The sequence below is a fragment of the Zerene cesonia genome, chromosome 20, assembly GCF_012273895.1.
Source record: "Zerene cesonia ecotype Mississippi chromosome 20, Zerene_cesonia_1.1, whole genome shotgun sequence".
NCBI lineage: Eukaryota > Metazoa > Arthropoda > Insecta > Lepidoptera > Pieridae > Zerene > Zerene cesonia.
Window position 1 is genome coordinate 9,595,333 of NC_052121.1, and position 25,153 is coordinate 9,620,485.

The window sequence follows — 25,153 nt, forward strand, 5'->3', positions numbered from 1 at the left end:
AAGACAGCAGAATGCTATTTCACGTCTTCTGTGGGGGCGTGGTACTTCCCCGGTGCGAGCTGGCCCATATCGTGCCGAAGCATGCTCGACTACCATATACAAATCATCAAATTACACTACCTTTTTAATTTAAGTATATTTTATCTACATAAAAGTCCGGTAACGCGATCCCCCGTGTCGATGGCGCTCGTCCGTCCATCACGATGCCGCAAACCGTGACCGATCGTGTTACGGGGCTTCTAAGGTTTCCGGTTGCGACTGGCTGAGAGAGGAAAAGTGATTTTCATTCCTGCCTTGTTGGATATTTAGTGTAGATCATTATTGGAATCTGCGAGAAGATTTAAATATATATATATATATATATATATATATAAATAAATACAAGAGTAACTACAAACATAGGTAGCCCTTTTTATAATTATATTGGTAGTATTTTTGGTTCTTCGTTTAATGCTCATATTCAAAAATCTAAAAAGTTCCCGATTTTGACATGGAAAGCTAATAGCTAAATGTATTTACTTATCGCTATTTCTATATTTTCATTAATGTTTGAACATAAGTAAAGGTACACAGAACACTTCCGTGATGCATAACATTTGTGGACTAAAAATCGGCTTGTGTTTGTTTTGGCAGGTGGACTTCACGTGTCGTCATTCCGATAGGGCGCTTTCACTATCGGAAGCTTAAACAATACAAACATTTCTAAGTATTATTGAATATTTTTAATACTAAAGTTTGATTTATTTTTAATGGATGATGCTTCTCTTCGATTCTAGATACTCATATAATAAATTAGGGTACACCGTCTTTTTATTTTTTTGTAATTTTAAACTTTACAAACCAAGTACAACATATTGGGGCTTAAAAATTTAATAATCAAGTAGGTACATATTTTCGACGTTATCTTTTCACAAAACGAACAGCTGAATTTGCATCTTTTAATATTTAAAAATATACTGCGTAACCAATAAATGTAGAGATACAATTTTTTTAATAATAAACATTTTATATCAACAGCATTCCGACATGTCGGAGGAGATGCGTACCGAAGCCATGGAGCTCTCAGTGACGGCTTGCGAGAAGTTCTCCCAAAACAATGAGCTCGCCGCGCGAATGGTCAAGGAGTCCATGGACAAGAAATTCGGTCCCGCTTTCCACGTGGTCGTTGGCGAAAGCTACGGTTTCGAAATAACATATGAATGTACGACAATTTGCTACATGTATTTTGGTGGAAATCAAGCAATATGTATTTGGAAGTGTTCGTGAAAATTTGCGCGGTAGGAGGACAATTTTATTACGGCCTAGCCATGTGGATGCGATCGCTATACCGTCTATTGAAGTATAGACTGCGGCGGCCTTTGCTCACAATATCATAGAAATCAATACATCTCTCTAACTGCACGCCTCGTAAAAGTACTGACGTCGCGTGTCTGGGCCGTACTGGGAAGACTGAGTGACCTCAAATGAGAGACCTAACACGTTTTCTATAATAAAAAAAATCTAAAAAAAGACTTGTCAAGAAATGTTTGTGTGTCATTTTAAAAATCGAGTGGTTAAAGGGTAATTGCTTAGAATATTATTATAAAAAAGGTCTTAAAAAGCTAGCATGGTGAGATAACTACACTACAATATATAGTTTTTATACCAAAAATTTATGAAAGCCAAATGTTGTACTTATAGGTCACGATAGCATATTCATAGCGATTATTAACGAGGGCTGTCTAGGACCCCAGAGGGGGCTGACTATGTAGGAAGGGGGTGTAGGAAGGGTTCTGACCCTAATTTACTAAGGTACGATATGCGGTATGCTTGAAATGTTATGATGATTAACTATTAAAATATATACATATAGCTATCTGCCCGTTGCTAGCTATTGTTTACGTTACGTATTGTTTACAAGTACTACAGCATTAACAATGTAAATACCGTGTAATGATTTATATTTAAAAAAAATGGCGAAACTAACACGTGTTTGTAAGTATGGATTACTTTCTCAGTTATTCAGAAAACTAAAGAGGCTCATTTACAGAAAATGTAAATTTATTATTACTTCATATAGATTATAGCGACCAAATACAAAATTATACATATAAAACTATAAATATTTAACTTAAAACCAAATGTATAAGAATTCCTGTGAGTTGATTCTCGAAAAGAAACGCAAAATACAAGCATCTTTTAAAATTTAACGATGTGGAAGACACTTACGTCCAAATTATTTCTATAGACGTAACGTCCTTGTGTACCTAATTCTTAGAAGTAGGTAAGTGCGCGGCTACTAAGTATAACAATACTATACTCGTATACCATACAATGTTTATACAAAGTGCGACGTTGTTATGGTAATTTCGGAATACGAATTTGTAACATAATTTCGTAATTATGCGGTAACAAGCTTCATCAAGTTAATACGAGGTTACAAAATACAGCATCTGTATGTTAAATCACACAGAGCATAAGAACTGAAATACGAAAATGAATAAAGTTCACATTACCTAATTTTATTAATTCTTCCTTATTAAAGATATATAAATGGTACCGATTCGATTCTATTATCCTGATCCTCGATTGGATCGCATAGTACTTTGTGCTTGTGCGCCGGATTAAAAAAACCACACCACCCTGCCACCTAGACAAGTAGAGCTAGGACGCTGGTGGAAATGTTAGTTGATGTGAATTATAAATGGAGATAATAACTCAAAATATCAAAGACCGTGAAATAAATAATTTTTTGTTTTAGAATTACAGACGTTTCTTGTATTTGGTTTCTTGTAAATAAGAATACGCGATTTACATAAAAAAATATTTGTTGTAATAATAATACATTACTAAATTACTATGTTGCTTGAAGAATAATTGGACTAGAAATTTGAATGATTGTCCATATATTAGCATGGCTTTTAATCTAACAAAATGTATTTAAACTTATCTTTTGTTATTGTTTTATGCCGTGTGAAATTTTAGTTTTGTTTTCAAAACCTTATCAAATTAGCATATTATGCCCTGAAGCATTTCATACATTTTTTCTTTTTTTTATGAAGGGGATCATATATTTTAAGGCATTATGAAACACGCATGAAGCGTATTTAATCCCCTTAAATGGCAAACGGAAGCAATCTTATTCAGTGTAAGAAATAAATAACTTTAATTAGAATTTTAGATAATTATGTGTCATTAACCAACTCCCACGGATGTCGTTTATTTTTGGCGTTGTTTTGTTATGATTACGTAATGCTTTAGTCTCATCTAACTATGTTCTGGAAAAATACAACAGTTTGTAAAATTACGCCTGTTAAAATTTATTAATATATTTTTTGTCGTTAACGCTTCAAGGTAACGAAAATTGATTAAATAAAATACTGTAGTATAAAGAGTGTATTTTGTAAATATATGAATGAATTAATAATTGTTAGTTTTATACATGAGATCTTATTGTAATATTATCTATTTAAATAAAAGTTTTAACACGCTGTGGCCTTTATTGTACTCCTTAATTAGTCACCTACTATTTGCGTGTAAAATATGTGATAATGTCGCAGTCCAGACTGTTAATTAAAGCTCTTCAATTAATTGCCTAAATGATATCTAGTCATTTTGTAAAACATCTCGGATTTGGATGTATAATATCTTTAGAGTACTTTTCTAGGGGCTATGGAAGAAGTCGAGAACGAGTGTTCTGTATTGAACGAAAGGGCTCCGTTGAATTAATTATTTGAATTATATCCAGCCACCAAATTAAGTAGCTAGGTTTGAATCTATAGCATTGAACTACTTGCCCAGGCAAGTCATTAAATATAAGATCCACTCATCTGGGTACGGATTCGTACTCATGCCACGTAATGAGGTTATAAAAGGAAAACACCACAATGAATATGACCACATTTATTTTTGAACACTTAGGTAATTAAAACAATCTTAATGAATTAGTGTCAATGTACGGAAAGTATCAATGGGGAGAAAATGTGAATTAAAGCTAACATGTGTGGAACTTAATTAAAAAAAAATAGTACTAGTATGGGTTAATAAAAATTGAGAAGCCACAGTCAAATCTCGAATTCAAACCGCTATTTCTTCTTTTCGTGCTTTATTTAAAACTAGCTTTTCCCCCATAAAATTCCAATAGGAATGAGATCTTCATCGCGGTAAAAAATAGCCTATTTTACCGATGCCATGACACTGACGAAAATCATACCATAAATGCGCTCCGCTGCGACGTTAAACAAAGACAAACAAATAAACAAACACTTTCACATTTAGAATCTGAATTTGCTTTAAAATGGATAAGACAATCACCATATATCAAATGTGGCACCTCAATTTATACAAACAACCCTTAGTAACAGTATTTACAGTACTAGTTATGTTATACAACATTTCTATATTTTCTTCTCACCTCAAGAACTTTAAGCGGTCGGTTTCAATATTTAACCTAAATCCAAAATCTACAGTTACGATAGTTCGTTGTACATCGCTTCGCTATTTAAATGTGTTGGAACGAGAGAGCGATCAAAAGTTACCATACATGCGAACGTCATGATGAATCCACAGATTACGGATCGGTGTTTGATATTGAAACCCCGCGTAAAGGACGTGGGAATAAAGATAATAAATTGCTCTTTAAGAAAAAAAAAATATATCTGGAAATTAAATTTAAAAATTTTAGTACAAATTAAAAAATTGTAAAAAATTGTTTTCGGTGCATATTTTTTTAGAGATAGCCATGAAAGATCTTAACATATAAAAATAACAAATGTGACGCGAATTTGCGAAGAACCACGCAGGTTTATCACGTATAGAAGAGATCAAGGATATTTTCGATTATCCTTTAAATAGAGCCAACAATTGAAATATTAGTATAATTGAAGCGAGATAACAATCGATTTTTGTTCGCAATTAACGTTTGTACAGAATATTAATGCTTAATATTATATGGCAAAACAGTCAAAATTGAACTCGGTGTGAATGCGACTTAGTATATCCTCCTCGTCATTATTTTTGAAGGATTTTGAATATTTGTGTGTGTGAGTGTGTGTTGACCAAACGATAAGTTGAAGTCATCAATCAGACACTATTAATAATATTATCGATGAAATATTTCAACAACAAAATCTAATTATTTAAAACGCAAAAATCGTCAATTCACAAAAGTGACTAAAGGACTAATTTCAGTATGGCAATATTGAAATAGGGCAAACTAAATTAAAGCACTTTTACGTTCCTCGATAACATTGAATCGTGTACCAATTATATAAATGTTGCAATACCTAGCTACAAAAATTGGCACATACAGTGATCATACCTAGTACCCATGTGTATAATTAATATATATCTAAAATATAAAAAGCACTCCTTACGTACGCTGCGTGCGGAAATGAAATTCAATTTTAAATTCTTGAATGTTTATTCAAATTATTAAGAAAAAGAAATGTAATTACTTTAATTTTTCATGCTATTTAATGATATACAAGTTCGTGAATGAACTGTAACTGGCTTTCTGCCGAGGCTTCGCTTGCGCATTCAAAGGAAAAGTTAGGCAGTACGGTTGCATGTTTTGCCCGCATTGTTCCCGGTCCCCTGGGATTCCCAGGATGGAAACTATCCTATGCCATTTCCCGGTTCTCAAACCATATCTGTACAAAATTTCATCAAGAACGGCCCATTGTTCCAAGATCAGCGTTTTTAAACGAACAAACTTAAGATTTATATATTAGTACAGATAGAATAATCAAACTTTATTACGAAGTGTGAGTATTTAAAATTGAATTTTCTAACACACGCAGCTCTACAGCCAACATATCGATTTAAATTTAAAACATTATATACATTTGTTATACATTTGTGAACTCGTATAAAATCTAGGTTACATTATAATTATAAATAAAATATAGTCCAGAAGCCAATATTTATACTATATATAACCTCAAATCTCAACAATGAAGGTACTATCGACCTCTAGCAGCTATATCCAATTAAACTATCCAGTAATTAGAAACGAATAATACTATAAAGTTCAATCAAACAGACTGCATAGTGGATAACAAAGCATTTTTATCAAAGCAACCTTTCATAAAACAGTTAATACAGGCAGGAGCTAAGACATGTATTTCTATCCCTTTCATTCGCTCAGAATTAACAATCACTAGAGCGAGAAAGATAGCTCTTAAACTAATGTCCCATAGTGACTTATACTTTCAAATGAAAGAATTTGTGTAACACATAGACCTCTTTCATATTCTTGTCTTTGGTAAGCCTGAAGACGTTGTGCTTGATAAATAGAATTGAAAAAAAAATATTGATACAATTTTTATATACTTATTTTCCAACCCACAATCAACTTGCTATTTATACCGAAAGGAACTATTTTGTTTTTAATATCCACCTTGAAGTCTGTCTGATTTCCATCTACCATAACATGGAGGCACGATCGTGTCAATTCTCTACTCACTGGGCAGATCCACAAACTATAAGCACCTTACAATTAGTATACACGTGACCAACGCTTAAGGGAAATAACTTTATGTTCATAACACCATCTCAATAGCTATGCGAATATTAAAAATGTATGATGAAGCTAACTATTCAATTTGTACATAAATATAGCAAAAATAACTGTGCCTTAATACTACATTTTATATAATATACAACCTTTACAATAAATGTACATTAAAAACAATTTGTAGTACAAAGAAATATTCTTTATAGTTGTGATTTAATGTTTTCCAAAAATCCCTAATTTCAATCCGTTTTACTTAAATACTGATTGGTATTTTATTTTAATTGTCTATGTTACTTCTGCTCCGTAATGTGTCCCATGTGTGGCATTTTACATCTGTCACACTGACCGATTTTATTTAGCCAAAGATAATAATTTTGGGAAAACCTGACCTTCGAAAAACGATATATACTATATAGTTAGTAGTTTATGATATAGGTAATTATGAAAATGGGAAACAATAAAAACTATATTCCACCAAGAGTTATATAAATCGTCATACGTACTAACAATAGAGCATTAAATATCCAAAAAAAATTTCACGTTTACACGCACACTACCATAGTCATTACGCATTATGAATTAAAAAAAAGCAGACACCAATTTAATTTCGAGTCATTTCTTACAAATTATTATGCAATACATTTCGCAGTATAAGCTTAATTTTAATACAATATTAAAATAACATTTGACAAAGTGTATACGATTTTAGAATAATTTTTAGAATTTGATGCATTTCTTATACAATATAAAGTCACAACGCAAAATATTTAACAAAATCACAAAATGTTTTTTTCGCGCGGCATAAATCTATTAAACAAATTTTATTACTTTTTATTTAATAGTACTCATTACGCTTATTAAATTTAGGTTGAATCGCTCGATATCCCAACCCAGGAAGACAAATAAAATTATTATACTTAAATTAATTATGAAAATGGGCGTTATCAATAAAAAAAAACATAAAGACAAAAAATTCATCAAAATGAAAGAACAAATAGCTTAAAGTAAACAATTTACCCACCATGAAACTTTAGCTTTTGTATTTAAGTAAATAAACTCAAATCTATAATAAATTCACCACGCTAATTAATACAAAAAATAAAACACAACCGTTCGTAATGCTTCCAAAATCTTCTTATTAGATAATGATAGAAACAATTTGTTTATTCAAAAACATCCATCACTATCATCAAACACAAAATTCCTAATGAAAAATTGAATACGAAGTTCTTTATTCAAAACCGTCTACCATTTATTACAATGGAACACAAATATTCTATATTCAAAAAAGTTCAACGTCATTGCAAACACAAAAATTCATTATTCAAAACAGTCCAACACAGGGTTCTCTATTTGAAAAATGTTCCCATACAACACTTGAGGAGTCGCAACGCTCCCGCGGGTCGGCCCTACACTGTCGTGTAGTAGCTGGCCGTTCGCTAGGAGGGTTGGAAGTGCGTCACCAGTAGTTTCGTCGCTTTAGCGAGGTCGTACGCGGCGGTGCGCACTTGGTCTATCGGCGCCTGCGCAGTGCACGCGATCGCCAGCTCCTCGCTCGCCGTTCGGAGCTCGCTGACCACTTGCTCCAGGGATGCGTCCACGCATGTCTGGAAATTTGATTGATCGTGTTAACAATTATTGGTGGTATATTTTTATAATGTATTTTACACATAAAATGTCTAGCTCAAAATTTCAACGGGTGAAGGTTAAGGGGGCGTGAATATACTCACTAAGATAAGATTGTACTTGAACTGGCTAACTTGCACGTGCTACCTGCGTGACATATCCGTACTATTTTGACTGTGGGAGTCGAGCGCTCTTTGGCACGAATTACACAGCTCGAAACCGAAGAATCGAACAGTGGATACGCATGAAACAGTTGCATGGGAATACTACTGTGTTTCGTAGGCCAATATATTTCCTTCCTAATTATCCTTTTCCTTATCTTCTCAGGACTCTCCTGATCCCGTCTTTCATTCCTTATCTTGTAAAGTCGAGGAGAGGCGTAAGGTCTGCGCTCGGCCTTACGCCTCTCCAAATTTTCATGGGCGATGGCTTGATGACGTATATGGTAAAATGTTTCTCTTTTTATTTTATATGGTAGTCTGGAAGAGATCGTTACCTAGCGATAAGACCGCCATTTGTGCATAATGTCTCTTTTGTTTTTGTTTCATCTATGTCTTTTTTTTGTAAATGTTTGTGTGCAATAAAGTATAAAATAAATAAATAAATATGGTATAGGCGTATAGGGTACCAGGGGGAAGAGCGCGAGCAGCGCGGCGGCGGCGCGGCGCACGGCGGCGGCGCGCTCGGGCAGGCGCGCGCGCTGCAGCCGCGCCGCGCTCCACAGCTCCTGGATCGCGCGCGTCACCGCCTCCGCGCGCGCCTGCACCACCTGCGCGAACCACTATTTGTTTTTATAGAGAACAAAAAAAAAAACGCGGGTAGTTAACGTGTGACTAAAACAAAAACACTTGTCATAAAAAAATAGCAAATTAACTAAATACATATTTTTAACACTGTTATTACATATATAGTAGTATTAAGACGCTTTTAAATAAATAAAACTTTATACGAAATATATTAATTTACGGGATTAAAAACTATTAGCGTCACGTGTACGATAAAATAAAAAAACAGTAGCAGTCGTGGGACTGCCGATAGAAGTGAAAATGGAACTATTAAGTTGAGAGTAAAGAAAACTAAATGTCGATGTATTAGTGTATACGTGTACACAGGCTACTGCGCGTGCGCTAGTCTGGCTCTCCATAGCTATAGATATACTATTATCATTAGCATGTCGGTGACGCGAACCGAGGATTTTACCCTCTACCAAAACGCTCAACGCGCCTTTTCACTTCAAAAAAAAATACTAAAATGTAAGCGCCTCTTCTTAAATTTCTTCTAACTATATTAAAAATCAATATAGTTATATTAATTTTTAATATACATAAAAAAGTATTCCTCGCCTCAGCATTCAATGGTTCACTGGACGCGTCGATATCCATCAAACTCGAGCCGCCGAACTCCAGCGCCCCCTGCGTCAGCGACCGCTCCAGCCCGGGGATGCTCGTCAACTGAACGGGAAATGTTTCACACTACTTATATCGCCCTGTTATACAACTACCCGAAAAAAAAATTATAACACATAAAATGGATAAACGATTCATTTTTCATTTATTTCTTCTCAGTAATGTCACAGAAACTAAAGTTTTTAAACATATTATAGTATTTTTGAATTCGGTTGATAGCTTGAGCATTTTAATCATTTAAATATGTCAAAGATCTCCTTAACAACCAATAGAACTTGAAATCCAATTGACTTTAAAATTAATCTAAGTCTGTTATCAACAAAAATATATAACCTTAAAAACTAAGAAGATATTTTATCTACATTTGTTATTGATCCAAACTACATACCATTACGGTACACTGTTAATATATTAATTTACTACACTGTTAATTTAAATTCTACAGATTCATCTACATTAAAACTTCATTCAAAATTCAAATTATAATAAACAAAATAGAATCTTTATTTAAAACCCTTCCATTTTCAAACCTATTTATAACGATTACTACGGTTACCACTACAAATGAATAAAACCACAAAACGATTAATGATTAGTACCTGATGTTTAGTAACCTGCCAGTTATTCCTCGGTCCCTCTCTAGTCTCATACATACTGACCGGCCGTGTCTTCACCTTCACGTCCTCCCCTCCCTCCCCCGCCCCGCCCAGCTGCTGGTCCATACTCCTCCCCCTCTCCTTGGTGTCCTCACTGATCGACACCTGGGATATGCTATCATCGTCTATGCTACTGGTCTTCAGCACGCTGTTCTCTTTGGTCAATTGTTCAACGATCGTTTGGAGGTTCTTCAGTTGGTTCTTGAGTTCGGTGATGGTGGTGTCGCGGCTGTCCAGTTCCTTCTTCAGGGTTTCCACTTCCTCGTTTCGCTCTGGCGTGCTCGTGCGCTCTTGGGGATGCGGCTGGTCGTTCGGCAGCGACGCGTTGTACGTGGATGCCACCGTTTCGCCCGCTTTCGGGTCCAGGGCGGACATCTAGAATTTTAATTCACGGTATGGTGTATTAGAGAACGGTTCGTGTAATTTTAAGGGATAAGGACAATGAGAGATTTCAATGGCGTATCAATTTCAACTGTAATTGTCTCCTTAATTATTACATAACATTCAAAATGGTACAAAATGCAAGCTTTCGAGTGTCCGTTCATAGATCTAGCTCGAAGGATCATATTTTTTTCAGATAATATGCAATGATCATTCCTAATAAAAAAAAGCTTATTTTAATAACCATTTGAATACTTTATATAGAAGAAATATTGTAAAAAATTACACGAACAAACATCAAACTGACTACCGACACACCCGGCGTTACTCACATCGAGTTCCCGCAGCGCCGCGTAGTCGTCATCGGACGCGACAGAGTCGTAAAGCGGCTCGTCGTCCGATAGTTGCGACATGTGACGCAAGTGGCTGGCTGATAGCAGCGGGTTGGCGGGCCCCGTTAGCGCTGGAAGGAAAATAAAGGAACAATAAAAACCTACTGGATAGTTTTCAAACATATAAATATAACTAATTGTGCCTCGCGATTTTATCCACGTATTGCTTGATGTTATATGACTACTAGCACTGCAAGAATTTTTCAAATCGAACTATTAGTTCCTAAGATTAGTGCGTTCAACCAAACAAATAAAAAAACTCTTCAGCCTTATAATATTAGTAAAGATAACAAAAAAAATTATGTACATTAAAAATATTCAGTGATTTATTATTTATACATCAAAAGTGTAGGAAAATTGTGCCCATCATTCACACACACATTCCACACACACACACACACACACAAAGCAGAACACTTCCCGAAAACCCACCTCTCGGCTGCAGGCTGGCAATCCTCTGCCGCCTGGTGGCGTCCAGCAGCACGTCCCGCAGCAGGGTGGCGAACTCGGGCGCGGAGAGGCGGGCCAGCTTCTGCCTGCCCTGGTTCCGGGGCGCCGACAGCGCCGGGTTCACCGGCAGGAACGCCACGCCGCACCGCTCCAGCCCGCTCGCGCTCGTCTGCCAGACTGGGTAATCATCAAATTTATATAGGGTATAAGGGTCATGTATCAAATTTATATAGACGTCATCATCGTCATCATCATCATCATCATCATCATCATCATCATCATCATCATCATCATCATCATCATCATCAGCCCATACATGTTCCCACTGCTGAGACATACCTATGAGACTTCAGGCCATAATCCACCACGCTGGCCAAGTGCGGGTTGGCTGATGTCACATGTCGTCGAACTTTGAAATGCGCTTTAAATGTATGGAACAAAAATACTAAAAATATGACCACATCTACCAAACCTGGTAGCCATCAGCTCGGATATAGATACAACAGTTAAATACATTGTATTAAATAGTCAAAATTAGGTATCTGCATACGATTTTAATACAAGTTTTCTTCAATAAAATTATAAAAGTACATATAACTTACTGGCCTCTGTTACTCGTCGATCTATTTCGTCATAGATGTCCATAACCAATTCTTCAAATAGATGATTAGGCAACTGAAACGAAAAATGTCGGGAACATTAATTTATCACAACGATAAAAACTCGTTTCTCCTTAAACGAGGCTCACCATTGGAAGAAATTAATCAGTTCACCATTTTACGATTGAGGTATGTAAAAAATTATATTGTCCCCTAATGGATTTTTATATCTCTCATTTATACTACACTAGACGCTCGTCCCGGCTCCGCCCGGATATCAAGATTCCTGTTTTATCCCAAGGTATTTGGTATACAGACAGGGTATGCTTCGACTTGGGTGATTGGATACTTTTATCCAGATTAAATAATCAAGATAAAAGTATCCTATCACCCAAGTCAAATCATATCCTGTCTGTATACCAAATTTCATCAAAATCCGTTCAGTAGTTTCAGCGTAATTTTTGTGTCGGTCAAACATTCAAAACAAACTTTTACATCTATAACATTGGTGTGAAGTGTGATAATATGTATATTTCATTCATTCATTTATTCATTCAATAAATAACCGACCAACATACCAACTGCAATTTGCCCCTGGCAGCCTTAGCTACGTCGGTCATCTCGTGCGTGTCGTGAGCTCGAGGCACAATATAATGTCTGCCTGATGCGTGGTCCGGCTTCTCGCCGGTGAGGAAGTATATCATTCGGTCGGTCGCTTCGTACACCAGCTCAGTCATTCGGTCCGCCAGCTCAGTGTGGCCGCCGAGCCTGGAATATTGGAAACATTTATTTGTAGTGGCAATATGATCTTACTTGTTTGGAAATATAAAGATGTTAGAGGTTGAACATGGAGAATAGAATAATAATTTGGTTAATGTAATGATCCGATCCTTCATGCTTAATTGACAACAACTTTTATAGTATTTTTCTTGTGTTTGATTTTACATGAGTATTATACATTTAGAAATTAAAGACTTTTTTATTCATTACATTATTTAACCCGACATTCCGAATCGGAACAAGAGGTATTACTTCCAAGCATTAACAACATTTAATTACCAACACCGGTGTCTTAACCGTACAAAGTCTAACACACTCGTCTAGCGTGTAGTGAGGCAGCCACACCCCACACCCCACTCACCTGGCGCACTCGCTCGGCGTGTTGCCGGCGCTGTCCCGCGCGGTGGGGTCGGCGCCCCACGCCACCAGCAGCTCCGCCTGCGCCGGCTGCCCCGCGCGGCACGCGACGTGCAGGCACGTATTGCCCTTCTCCTGCAATTGTAATAATCATGTGGATATTAAAATTCGCCATCTCGATTTATATCAACACTAGCTTTAGTCCCCAGCTTCACTTTCACACGCGAACAATTCGGTGGCGACTGGTGGAAAGCAACTTTTTATATTATGCAATATTTATCTTATTAACTTTAAATTCCCAGCAGGGACACAGGCCTCCTGAGAGGGTTCAGGCAATAGTTACAACAACATATATAAAACATTCAATAACACATCTTAATAAAAACGCACCTGGTTATAATAATTAGGATCAGCACCCTGTGCCAAGAGCCTCATTCCAGTGTCCAATGAGGAGCTCCTCACAGCACTGTGTAACTGTCTGCCCAATTCACTGGGTGGTTCATCTCTTCTAGCTCTTAAGACATAGGCTAGACGCAGATGCTTGGCTAGTATGAACTCAGATTTCACTGGACTGAAAGAAAAATCTAACTTTGACACTACAGCATCTATACCTACACTGTAATGTAAAGTAATTTTGTAAACTTAATAAAAATACTTTACATTATGGTGTTTTAGCTTATAATATATAGAGAAGAGATTTTTCGTAGATTTGTTATGTTTAAACGACTACTCTAGGGATTTATAAAAAAATTTATTTATACAGGGTAGTTTTTACTCCCATATCATGCATCATGTTTACTACTTGGACTGTCCGATGTTTGCAATAAGTTAGGAGTTGATCCTTCATTTTAAGAGTCAATAAAAATAGTTGCATCACCAATTAATTAAGAATGTTTATAAAACAAATGTATTACTCACTGCAGAGGGTCTTTAGGAGTTGGTTTCTTCCGTAAATGCTTTGGTGCTGATATGTCCAGCAAGGAATGTTCCCAAATACTATTTACATTTTGAGCTGTGAGAGCTTGCACCATCTGAGGAGCATTTGACATTTTCAAACAAATTTAGAGAATAAATAGAGAAGAAGAATAAAATATAAGATCTAATGCCAAGATATAAGACTATTTCTGAAATCAAAACATATGCTTTACAACAACTATGACTGCAAATTCAGAACTAACAAATTATTCACAGTAGACTTATCTGTAATTTATAATTATTTAAACTAGACATATAATTTACCATTGTGTAATATGTTATATTACACATTTTATAGTGCAAGTATATAATGTATTTTACATACTGCTAAAAGGGAAGGAGGCCAAGAACCCTGTCGTAATGATTTTACGTGCGAAATATGCCTTCCCATACTTCGATGAACGCTACAGCATTCCGCACACAACAACAATCCACGATTTATCGACGCCCATGACGGATCTACGACAAAAACAGGATATTAAGAGCGGCTCAATCAAGAGTCTAGTCATTAATTACTGTCTCAAAGCGAAATTAGAACATCTTACCCGATGCCCCACAATCGGAACACATTTCCATAGAAGACCGATGTTTAGATCTTGAAATCATTGTTGTTTTGTACACTACTTATTATAAATACTCTAAAACAAGCTACTTATTCACACTTTTATGATAAATTATTAATTATAAACATAATAACTTGAATACAAAAATAAAACAATTCAATCCACGAAACGTCAATCAAAAACATGAAGTATGAACAGAATAAATCTAACTTAGATTTAAATTGCAGACAAAAAGTTATTCTTTAGTTTCCCCTATAAAATTAAGCATTATATTTTCTGAATAAATGTAAGAATAGAAATAGAAATGATATGTAAGTGTGTTTGTTTAAATATTTTGTTGAATAATATTTTTTTTTATTGAAGTCGAAATACCTTGTATCAAAAAATTTCATTTTCAAGTTAAATATTATATGATGGCAATACCGAGTCGGCCTGTGAGACACGTCAGAGGCCAATTGATTTATATTTTTATCGAAAAGTTTCAACAAAATGAAGTTTTACTTGATATTAGGGATTTTAGCATGCTGTTCAATAGCGTTTGCCTATCAAGAAACATTAGTGCTTGTCGATAATTTGAACATAAGAGAAACTCATTCACAATTTTTCAAATCTTTACAAGGTAATACACCGATGCCGGTACTATTTTGTGAATTATTTCGTGTAGTTACCCGGTTAGATTTACCTAAGAAATATTTACATAAAGCTTAATATCATTGAATCAATTTTTATTTTCCAGAACGAGGCTACACTCTCACATTTAAATTGGCCGACGACTCTAACCTTGTTCTCTCAAAGTATGGCGAATACTTGTACAAAAATTTGATCGTGTTTTCGCCCACCGTCGTGGAGTTCGGAGGACAAATCGATACTGATGCTATCACAAAGTTCATCGACGATGGAGGCAATGTCCTTATTGCTGGAAACTCAGCTGCCAGTGATGTATACAGGGAAATTGCTTCAGAATGCGGCTTTGAAGTAAGTTATAGTGGCGAAAAAAAATTTAGTTCAATATTTTTGAAGTATGCTTAATGAATTTATCTGGAGAGTGTGATCTCATAATCCTCTCCTTATGGAAGATTCATATTAAATTAATAGGGCTTTAAACAAAAGGGCAATCAATAACTTAGATAATAAGTAATAATCTATTCTATGTCAAGACATTAATTATTATTTAACATAAGTTCTTTAGATTATATTACTATACAATAACTTAATCGTTAAAAGTATTATATCTTGTTATAGATGGATGAGGAGTCCGCTGCAGTTATTGACCACTTCAACTTTGACTCTTTGGATGATGGGGACCACACTAGAATTGTGGTGTCTCCCAAGAATTTAATCAATGCACCAACCATTGTAGGACCGCAGAACACTAAGCCCTTATTGTTTGAAGGCACTGGTTTGATTTTGGACAAAGACAATAGCTTAGTTATGCCAATTTTAAGTGCAGACAGCACTGCATATAGCTATAATCCTAAAAGCCAGGTACGGTTCTCACAAATGTTATAATTCTCGGTTAATTGCAATTTTTTTAGTGCTAGTAGTTATTACTTATAAGAACACTATATTAAATTGATCTAGGGTGTGAGAGATTTTATATTATATCTATATGTTTTTTAAGTTAATGAAAAAAAAAAATTGGTCAGTACATATTTTTTTTTCATTTAATGTACTGGCAAATAAAAGCTAATGTACTTTAAACATATTATAGATAAAACATGTGTTATCAGTATGTTAGTTACTGATAAAGTAGAAGTAATTCAGTACAAAATTTCTAATAAATTATTACTCTTGTGGTGTGGAGAAAAATTTTACATCCAGTTCAAATATCACAATTTTTGTAATGGGCAAAATGTGTAGTGTTTAAGATTTTATTGAAGGTCAAAGAATATCCCCACGCCGTTGGCCGCAAGACTGTCCTCATAGCTGCCCTGCAAGCAAGAAACAATGCGCGCATTGTCTTCAGTGGATCACTGTTCTTCTTCTCCGATGAAGCTTTTAATGCCCCTGTTTCGAAGGTTCATGTAAGTGGTGTATTCTTAATTTGTTTTCAATAATATCAAGTTTTTCTCTTTCGCATTTTTTAGGTGTATATTTTTTTAATAAAACAGTTTCTAGTAATTATAGAATTGTAGAAGAAAACAGCTATATCTACACTAATATTATAAAGAGGAAGAATTTGCATTTTTGTTTGTTTGTAATGGATAAACTCAAAAACTACTGGACTGATTTTAAAAACTTTCACCATTAAAAAGCTGCAACTTCGCTCAGTGACATAGGCTATATATGTAGCACGGTGAAACTGGGGCGAACGTCTAGTATTGAAATAAATTACCAACCATATATATTTTTCTGAATCTATTAGATTTTAGCCTAGAAATGTAAGTAGTGTTCCATATTCAGATTATTACCTACTTTTCTACCTATTTTAGGAGGGTTCATGACGTGAGCCCTAGGAGTCCATTAATCTCTGGAATGAGAATGTTGCTTAACATCAATTAGCCATGAACGGACTTATAGTTTGTGTTAACAAAAATTATATCTGTTCTAATTTCAGGGCGACAAAGTGAAGTCCGATGTGTCTGGCAACAAAGAGCTGGCGGTCCACTTGAGCCAGTGGGCGTTCGGCGAGCGGGGCCAGCTGCGAGTGGGTCGTGTGCACCACCACCGCCAAGGGGATAGCGAGTCCACTAACACTTATACCATTATGGATACTGTGGTATGTTTATTTGATTTTTATTATGATTATGTTGTCGAGTGCATATCGAGATTCGATTTCAAAAGTATTTGGCTTTAACTAAATGTTTGTTTTTACTATATTGATTATATTTTTTTACCATCTTTACTTATATCATACATAGGAAAGTGTGTATGTTTGTCCTACTTTCATGTCACATCAGAGTGGTTTTATGATATAATCTTTGGGTCTGGAAATAGCTGGGAAGCTAGAAACTGACATTGGCTACTTTATTGCGTGGAATCATCCCAAGAATCCATTTTTATGCTTTTGAATAACTCCGAAATGCACAAAAATACCGATAGATGGCGCTGTACTAAAAAGAAGGTAACTTTCTTAGATCACGCGAGCGAAGCCGTTCACAACGGCTAGTTTTTTGTAGGGTGATAGCACGAATAATATATAAATCAAATGTATACATATTGAAATAATATAGTTTTATTGATCTAGTACATAATTCGATACATTTTTAAACCTTAGGTCTACAGAATCGAAATTGAAGAGCTCAAGAACGGAAAGTGGCAGCCATTCGAAGCCAACGATGTCCAACTGGAGTTTGTTCGTATCGATCCATTCATCCGCACCACCCTGAAGAAGAAACCCAATGGAGTGTACGAAGCTATCTTCAAGGTTCCCGATGTGTGGGGAGTTTACCAGTTCAAGGTCGATTATGATAGGATAGGCTACACTCGCTTGTATCACTCTACACAGGTATGTAAACGTTGGGACGACCTTTTTGGGATAAAAAATTGTGGATACAAATAATAAGTTTCTTGGAAATTTTCATGAGTAATTTTTTAAATACTACACCCTCAGTACAACTGCTACATATTTACTAAATTTTATCCAAGATGACTGTTTTTGTATTGTTTAACACATAGTTATATTAAATTGATTTAGTTTAATTGTGTGAATCCAAGTAAAAACGTCTTTTGTGACCATATTCAGCTATATAAATATACCCTTTCCATGTCTCCATTTTTATTATACGTAAGTATTTTGTAGCATAAATACAAAAACTTGCAGTATTAAGAATTTATTCATTTCAGGTGTCTGTCCGCCCGCTACAACACACACAGTATGAGAGGTTCATTCCCAGTGCTTACCCATACTACGTCAGTGCATTCTCAATGATGATTGGAGTGTTCCTCTTCTCTTTTGTCTTCCTGTACTATAAGGAGGATTCACCTAAATCTAAGAGTGAATAAGTAGTTATGTAGTATTTATTATTGTATGCATGTAATAAAATTTTGATAATTTGATTGTCTTTTATTTATGACACCAGGGGTAAACAAGTTGCTGAGAATATTTATAAATAGCCTAATTTAACACAAATTGATGCAATTTTTCAAATATTTTTAATCAACTGACAATATTCCCACTAGAACACCAATCAAATATGGACTGGTGATAGTGATTTTATTAATATAGAAAAATATGAATATAAACTTAGACATGGACAAATATTTTAAGTTAATTTACAAACAACATACAATAATTACAAAAAGGATATATAACACTTTATCGCATCGTCAAGGCAGAATTGAGATTTGGTAAATATTATTTGTTTTCCCTTTAAAAATTTTACTAGTTTTATACATTCATTAACAAAATAAGTATATGATAATCAGTGCATACCAAATGTTATATTAAAACACAGAAAAAACATTTCGGCTCTTTGGTAATATTTTTATTGGCACTCTGCTTGGGCTCTATAAAGAAAAGAAATAATAAAACTAAGAAACTAAATATAACCCCGCCAAAATCCACAACTATTATTTGCACAAAGATGAATCCCGGTAGGTACTTCATCGATTCCATATTTGCATATCTTTCGATTTTCATAACAACTTTATACTTTATGTAAAAATCTATCTGTCGTTATTTCAAAATAATAGCATCAAAATTAAGGCCAGTCATGATATGCCAACCTCCGGCCACCGGAAAGATGAACGTAGCCGATTGTAGATGTCAGTTAAATCTTGAACGCAACGGTTTGGAATGGCAGATATTAAGAAAAAATGGCATGCCTGTCACAAATTTCGTGCTACAATTTTTAACCGTGGAATTTTATTGTAAAGACGCTCCCAGTAACAAGAATAATTTATGAATAAACAATATTTCAATAAAGTGCCAAAACCGCTTGTTATTGTTAAATAATAAATATAAAAAAACACAAAAGTGATTCGTGTAGGCAGTGATTTTGGTGAAACCGTATTTCGTTTAAAAATTTGCGTATAGCCAAATGTTTAGAAATTGTTTACATTAAGGATAACTATATGGTGTATGTGTATTTAATTGTGTGATAAAAATACTCGATTGGTCATTGTAGTGATGTGTTTACATCAGTAAACTGTCCCGTAAGTATGATGTCATTGTATTTTGTGACTGCCATTAAAAAAGTGTTGGCTTTGTGCCCACCCGTTTTCCTGCTAACACAATTCTGATACGGTTTACTGAAAACATACATGCGGGATAAGCGTAAAGCAACCTCTAGGTTATAATGACTTGTTGAAGATAAATATGTAATTAGATATTCAGAAAGCTAAAGTACAAAGTGATTTGAAAAGTCTTACGTTTGTATTTCCAGTTTATCATTGTACAACAGGAATTTATCAGGATAAGGTCCTAATTGATGGCTTTGGGGAATAGTAAGTGAATGAGTTATATACTAAATAGATTCTAAATCTTATCACTTAAAAGATAAGGAATTTAAATTAGGAGTAAGAACATTCTCTCTCATATCATTTTATGAATATTGGTAAACAAATTTCAACATTATGAAGTCCATGTTATAGAATCAGTTACAACCTAGACATAGTAGTATAAAACAAAAAGATTTTCAATATCAGTAATGCACAATGCATTCCTACTAATATTGTAAATGCAATAGTAGTCTGTCTGCATATTCTTCACACGTAAAACACTGAATTAATTTCTGTACAAGATACTTTCAGATAGAGAAAGGATATATAAGTATACTTTCAGATTGGAGAGTTTTCATCCTGTATGAGAAAGGGAATTATGAAGATATGCCTTAAGACTGTATCTTTAAGTGGAAAGCTTTACAAATATTTACACTTGTTTGTAATACAATTTTCTTATTGCTAACAATTAAATTATTAAAACAATACATGAAACAACTTATTTTACAGTTTATTTACAATATGCACTTTGTTTAAATTGTCAAGATCCATTGATATTGTACTTTTAAACATTTGCAGTAGATTAGTTTTAGATAATAAATTTTAAACCTAATAAGAATTGTCCATAGATTTGTAAGGATTGAAATAGGTATTAAAATATTAAGTGATTAATTTTTCAACACCAAAATTAAAGGTTTTAGCCTGTTTAGTTGTTCATAGAAATTATTTTATTATATTTTGAGTATTATGGGCTACTTTTTAATTCTTGCACATCTTTATTAATATTATAACAGTCTTCTAAATCAGTTCCGTACTATAATTTCATGCCATTGTCTGTATGTGTACTAAATTTACTGACTGAAATTATATCTGAATTTGTATTTTAAATATTTTGAGCCCAACTACTGAGTTCACTAATATAATATTGTTATATTAGTTGATTATATTGTAATGTACTTTGTACTCATACTACATGTTATGCAGATAGCCTTGCCACAAACATATGTGGCAGACACAAATCACTTTTACCATTACACACGTAGCTGTAGAAATGCTGTTCGTATGTTTCTGCCCTTTTTGGGAGATGTACTGTTTTGTACTGATGAGGTATTTAGTGCTCATACTTGTTCATTTAGTGGTTTAGTAATATTCAACTGTACGCTATTGTGTTTTAGAGTTGAATATTGCTTAACTGTTTAGGGTTTTGTTATCTTAACTTATATTGTAAAGGGGAAGGAAGTTGATTTTAAAATCAATCTGGACAAAAACAGAACTAACAGCTAGTCATCTTAGATGAATTAAAGCTTTTAGTTTGTTGGATTATATTAACCCTATATTTCATGACTAGAATATATTTGAATTTAAACATATGGTTGTTTTTATAAATATGGTTTTTTCCACAGCAGTTTTGTTTGGTAAAAATCTTTAAGAGGATTGTTTAAATCATCAATATATTTAAAAAAAAAATTACATACCAATTACATAGAATAGGAAAAGATTTGTGCATAAATTCTTACTACTGTTATATGTGCAAATATGAAACAATTTTGGGTATGATTTTTGTGTCTGGAAATAGTAAGGAGGTTATACATTGACAGTTTTTGCTATGATGAAAAATTAACTTGGGAATTGCCTTCAAGCATGCGAACGAAGCCATGGGACGGAAACCCAGCATTTAATATTAAAATTATTAATTTTTAACCCTACTTGTACACCATCTATTTTATTAATATAAACAAATTCAGATTGCGTTTTTCCTAGTCAGAATTCATTGTGACAAAACTATTAAGGTACATCTCAGTAAGGTACATCAGTCTTACCTGGGGATAATGGGTTGTAACATTAACATGTAGTTGCTATGATTAAATCATGTCTTACTAACTTGTGATATTTCACACCTGCAGAAGGTGAAGCGACAGCTACGATGGACCCGTCGCGGCGCCAACGAACGCAGACGAAAGCCACGGCGGAGGAGCAGGCACTTGATCAGATCGCGAGAGAGGTTAGTTATCCACAGGAGTATTGTAAACGCGGAATCTGTCTGTCAGTCTGTTACACTGTCATGGTAAAAACCGCTGTATCCATTTGGAACGGTGAGGAATCTGAAGAACCATGTCATGTGTTGGCTGTTTTTTTTTTTATCAGAAGCTAAAGGCTTTTATTAGCAGGACAAATTCAATGTTTGTTTTGTTTAAAATAAATGTATGTATTTTTTGACAATGTATGGTAAGGTTTTACATCAGTTCAAATGTAGAAATATGATGATCAGTTTTTAAATTATTACCTGCATATTATATTATAATAAATATAGGATTAAAGCAAAATATTATTTAAGTTCTATAGTTTCAAATATGATTGAATCAAACAAAATTACATAAATAATTAATGAATCACACGATATATACTTATTTATCAATTTTAATGAGTTTTAAATGAAACAATATATTATCACTTCCCTACAGAACATTAGTGTTCTTTTTTTTATATGTATCTATTATATTTGTGCTAAGATAACTATTAATTCTTACCTATTGAGTAAGAAAATAATGTCAAACAAACACTTAATAATAGTAATGTACTTATTCACTGTGAATTAGTTCCCTACAGCAGACAGCCATTGTCACTGTTTTTGTATCAACTGAGTTTATCAACTGCCATTGCTGCTTTGATAACTGATAAGATTGTCTTATGATTGTATCTTTCAATATCTCTTTAAGTATGCCTTTTGTATACGAAATATGCTTAATGTGAACGCATTGGTCAATGATGTGGGTAGGGAAATAGTGCTTTTTGTTTCAAAGGGAAGGGAAGAATGTTTTTTACTAACTTCTTATACTCTGTATTTTGTAATATTATTTTTTGTTGTAACGACCAACGTGTGCTCCGTTATGCTACGGGCGTCTTATTCGATAAATGGCCTATCCGATTAAAAAACACAGTCCAACTCGAACTAGCGGTGCCTGAGATTACTGGGTTCATCCCGAACAAACTCACCTTTATCATGTTAGAATTTCACTACTGAAAATATTCGAAATTTCTTAATCGACATATTTTTTTAAGTCGATTGACAAAGTCAAATAGCGTAAATATATTTTCGCTGGCGCTTTACGAACAGATACTTTTATCATATATTTATATATATTTACATTATTTTCATAATAATTTTCAGCCGAAGGGGGTTATTGCCCCAAACCCATTTGATCCGCTCCTATTCAAAAACCAAACGCTAGACGAACCAAATACTAAAGAGCATGTTCTTATAATTTAGCCATCTTATAATTCCTGTATAGACGTTCAGATATCAATATGCACTATTGATATCTGAAACCACTCGAATACCGTCATTCATCCGACCACTCAATGAACAAGATCAATATTATCTAACTGCATGTAATTGATGAGATTCACCGAGTGGTTCAAGTGTATGGTAATAAATTGTGATGTTGGTTACCTGCTGACGGCTGGTGCTCTCGTGAATTGTTAATACGTAATGCACTCGGTGGGTAAATTTTGTAATTTTAATCGTATGCGCTTATGTTACGTACGTATATCATTATTACGACATTCACGCGTTTAGAAGAATGTCTATGTAAATATATAAAATAGAGTCGGATTGGTTACAATATTAATTACTCAAGAACGGTTGAATTTTGTTGAAATTTGGTACGGAGATAGTTTGAGACCCGAGAAAGGACATGGATAGTTTTTACGATATATTCTTTGTCCAGGATTTTCTACGGAAACAGGAACCTATGTTCTTGGGATCTGTAATTTTTTTCCACTACGCGGGCAAAACCGAGGGCGGAAAGCTAGTTAAGAAATAAATTTCGTAGTAAGCATAGAGACAGGTGCTTATGATTTGATCGCTCTAGTGAATATAATTGGTCAGCGTTAATCTATAGCATACCGCAAAACCATTGAGGTGGGAACTATAAATCGAAGGTATAATTTCAATGGAGACTATTAACTAAGGTCTATAATACGTGAGACTAAAAAATAATTTTCCTTTTAGTTCCATATATCTTAGCAGTATCAATCATAGATCATCGAATATTATCGTTATTGTAAACATCACATCCAAACGTTGTACCCACTGCCCTAATATACACGCACCTTTTCGTTTACGAAATAGGAGCGGCTATAAATAGTTCTCCGTGAAGACATATCGGCTACGTAAGAAAAAATATTATAAACGCAAGCGAAAATGAGAAATGTTTGTTTAATATATAATGCAATGGTATAACGTAATGGTTAGGGGTGAGTATCCTGCACTTTACCGGACTCCTCTTCCTCTGATATCATTAAAATTAAAAAAAAATTACAAACTATACTATGCAAGACTACGTATGTGACTTATATCAATGACTGGCTTATTGGTGGCTTATTAACATATTTTGAAGACCTTAAATAAAACATACAACTACGACAAATCTACATATTGTAATACGAAATTAACAATACGTAGAGTTAACACGAATTCTTTCGTGAAGATGACTCACTATTATGTATGGATCGCTACTTATTGTATACGTGGTATGCACTAGTACACTCAGGTGTGGTCAGGTGATGAGCCCAATGAGTGGGATGATTTAAGCTAGTTGTTTGTGTATAGTGAGGTTAAATTGGTTTAATTTAACGTAAGTTTATTAGTACTTAAGGCATTCTTTGCTACTGAACTGGTCGGGTTTTGTCACCTTTGGTTGTGAGCAATTTTTTATATTATAGAGATACACCGACATTTAAATATTTTAATGAACTAGCTGTTCGCCTCGGCTTCGCCCGTGGTAAAAGAATTTTTGAAATCGGTCCAGTAGTTTTTGAGTTTATCCATTACAAACAAAGAAACAAAAATACAAATTCTTCCTCTTTACAATGTAATTGTAGATTTAGTGTGTAAATTTATTAAATTTCTATCAGCAAGCCTTCTTTTCTATAATTATCTTAAATTAATGGAATCGATTAAATTTACTGATTCGATTCATTGATCTATTTGTGCGTCAATACGTGGACTGCCCCGGTCGCTATGCTGTGATAAATAAAAAAAAGGCGGACATAAATAACGTTGCAGATATTTCAAGATATGTAAAGTA

At 34.3% G+C, this 25,153-nt stretch overlaps 3 protein-coding genes across 3 annotated transcripts in view; 2 read left to right on the forward strand and 1 right to left on the reverse strand.

The window, feature by feature from the left end:
- The window catches only part of LOC119835075 (dynein light chain 4, axonemal), a 4,099-nt gene extending 2,348 nt beyond the window's left edge, over positions 1–1,751 (forward strand). The window contains exon 2 of the mRNA XM_038359690.1: positions 1,018–1,751. Within this exon, the coding sequence (XP_038215618.1) occupies positions 1,018–1,266 (249 nt within the window). The 3' untranslated portion in view covers positions 1,267–1,751. The remainder of the gene's footprint in view (positions 1–1,017) is intronic.
- Positions 1,752–5,822: 4,071 nt separating this feature from the next.
- On the reverse strand, positions 5,823–14,841 carry LOC119835212 (ARF GTPase-activating protein GIT2). The gene is made up of 13 exons (XM_038359914.1): positions 14,664–14,841; positions 14,444–14,577; positions 14,062–14,174; positions 13,534–13,714; positions 13,148–13,278; positions 12,585–12,774; positions 12,010–12,082; positions 11,390–11,584; positions 10,898–11,028; positions 10,128–10,559; positions 9,466–9,573; positions 8,751–8,891; positions 5,823–8,103 (listed from the first exon to the last, which is right to left on the reverse strand). Exons 1-13 carry the CDS (start codon positions 14,722–14,724, stop codon positions 7,936–7,938), a joined length of 2,058 nt encoding a protein of 685 aa, XP_038215842.1. The 5' UTR covers positions 14,725–14,841; the 3' UTR covers positions 5,823–7,935.
- Positions 14,842–15,092: 251 nt separating this feature from the next.
- LOC119835088 (dolichyl-diphosphooligosaccharide--protein glycosyltransferase 48 kDa subunit) lies at positions 15,093–18,677 on the forward strand. The gene is made up of 7 exons (XM_038359705.1): positions 15,093–15,300; positions 15,418–15,656; positions 15,924–16,166; positions 16,562–16,705; positions 17,239–17,400; positions 17,899–18,129; positions 18,468–18,677. The coding sequence occupies exons 1-7, from the start codon at positions 15,171–15,173 to the stop codon at positions 18,624–18,626; spliced, it is 1,308 nt and encodes a 435-aa protein (XP_038215633.1). The 5' UTR covers positions 15,093–15,170; the 3' UTR covers positions 18,627–18,677.
- The last annotated feature ends 6,476 nt before the right edge of the window (positions 18,678–25,153 follow it).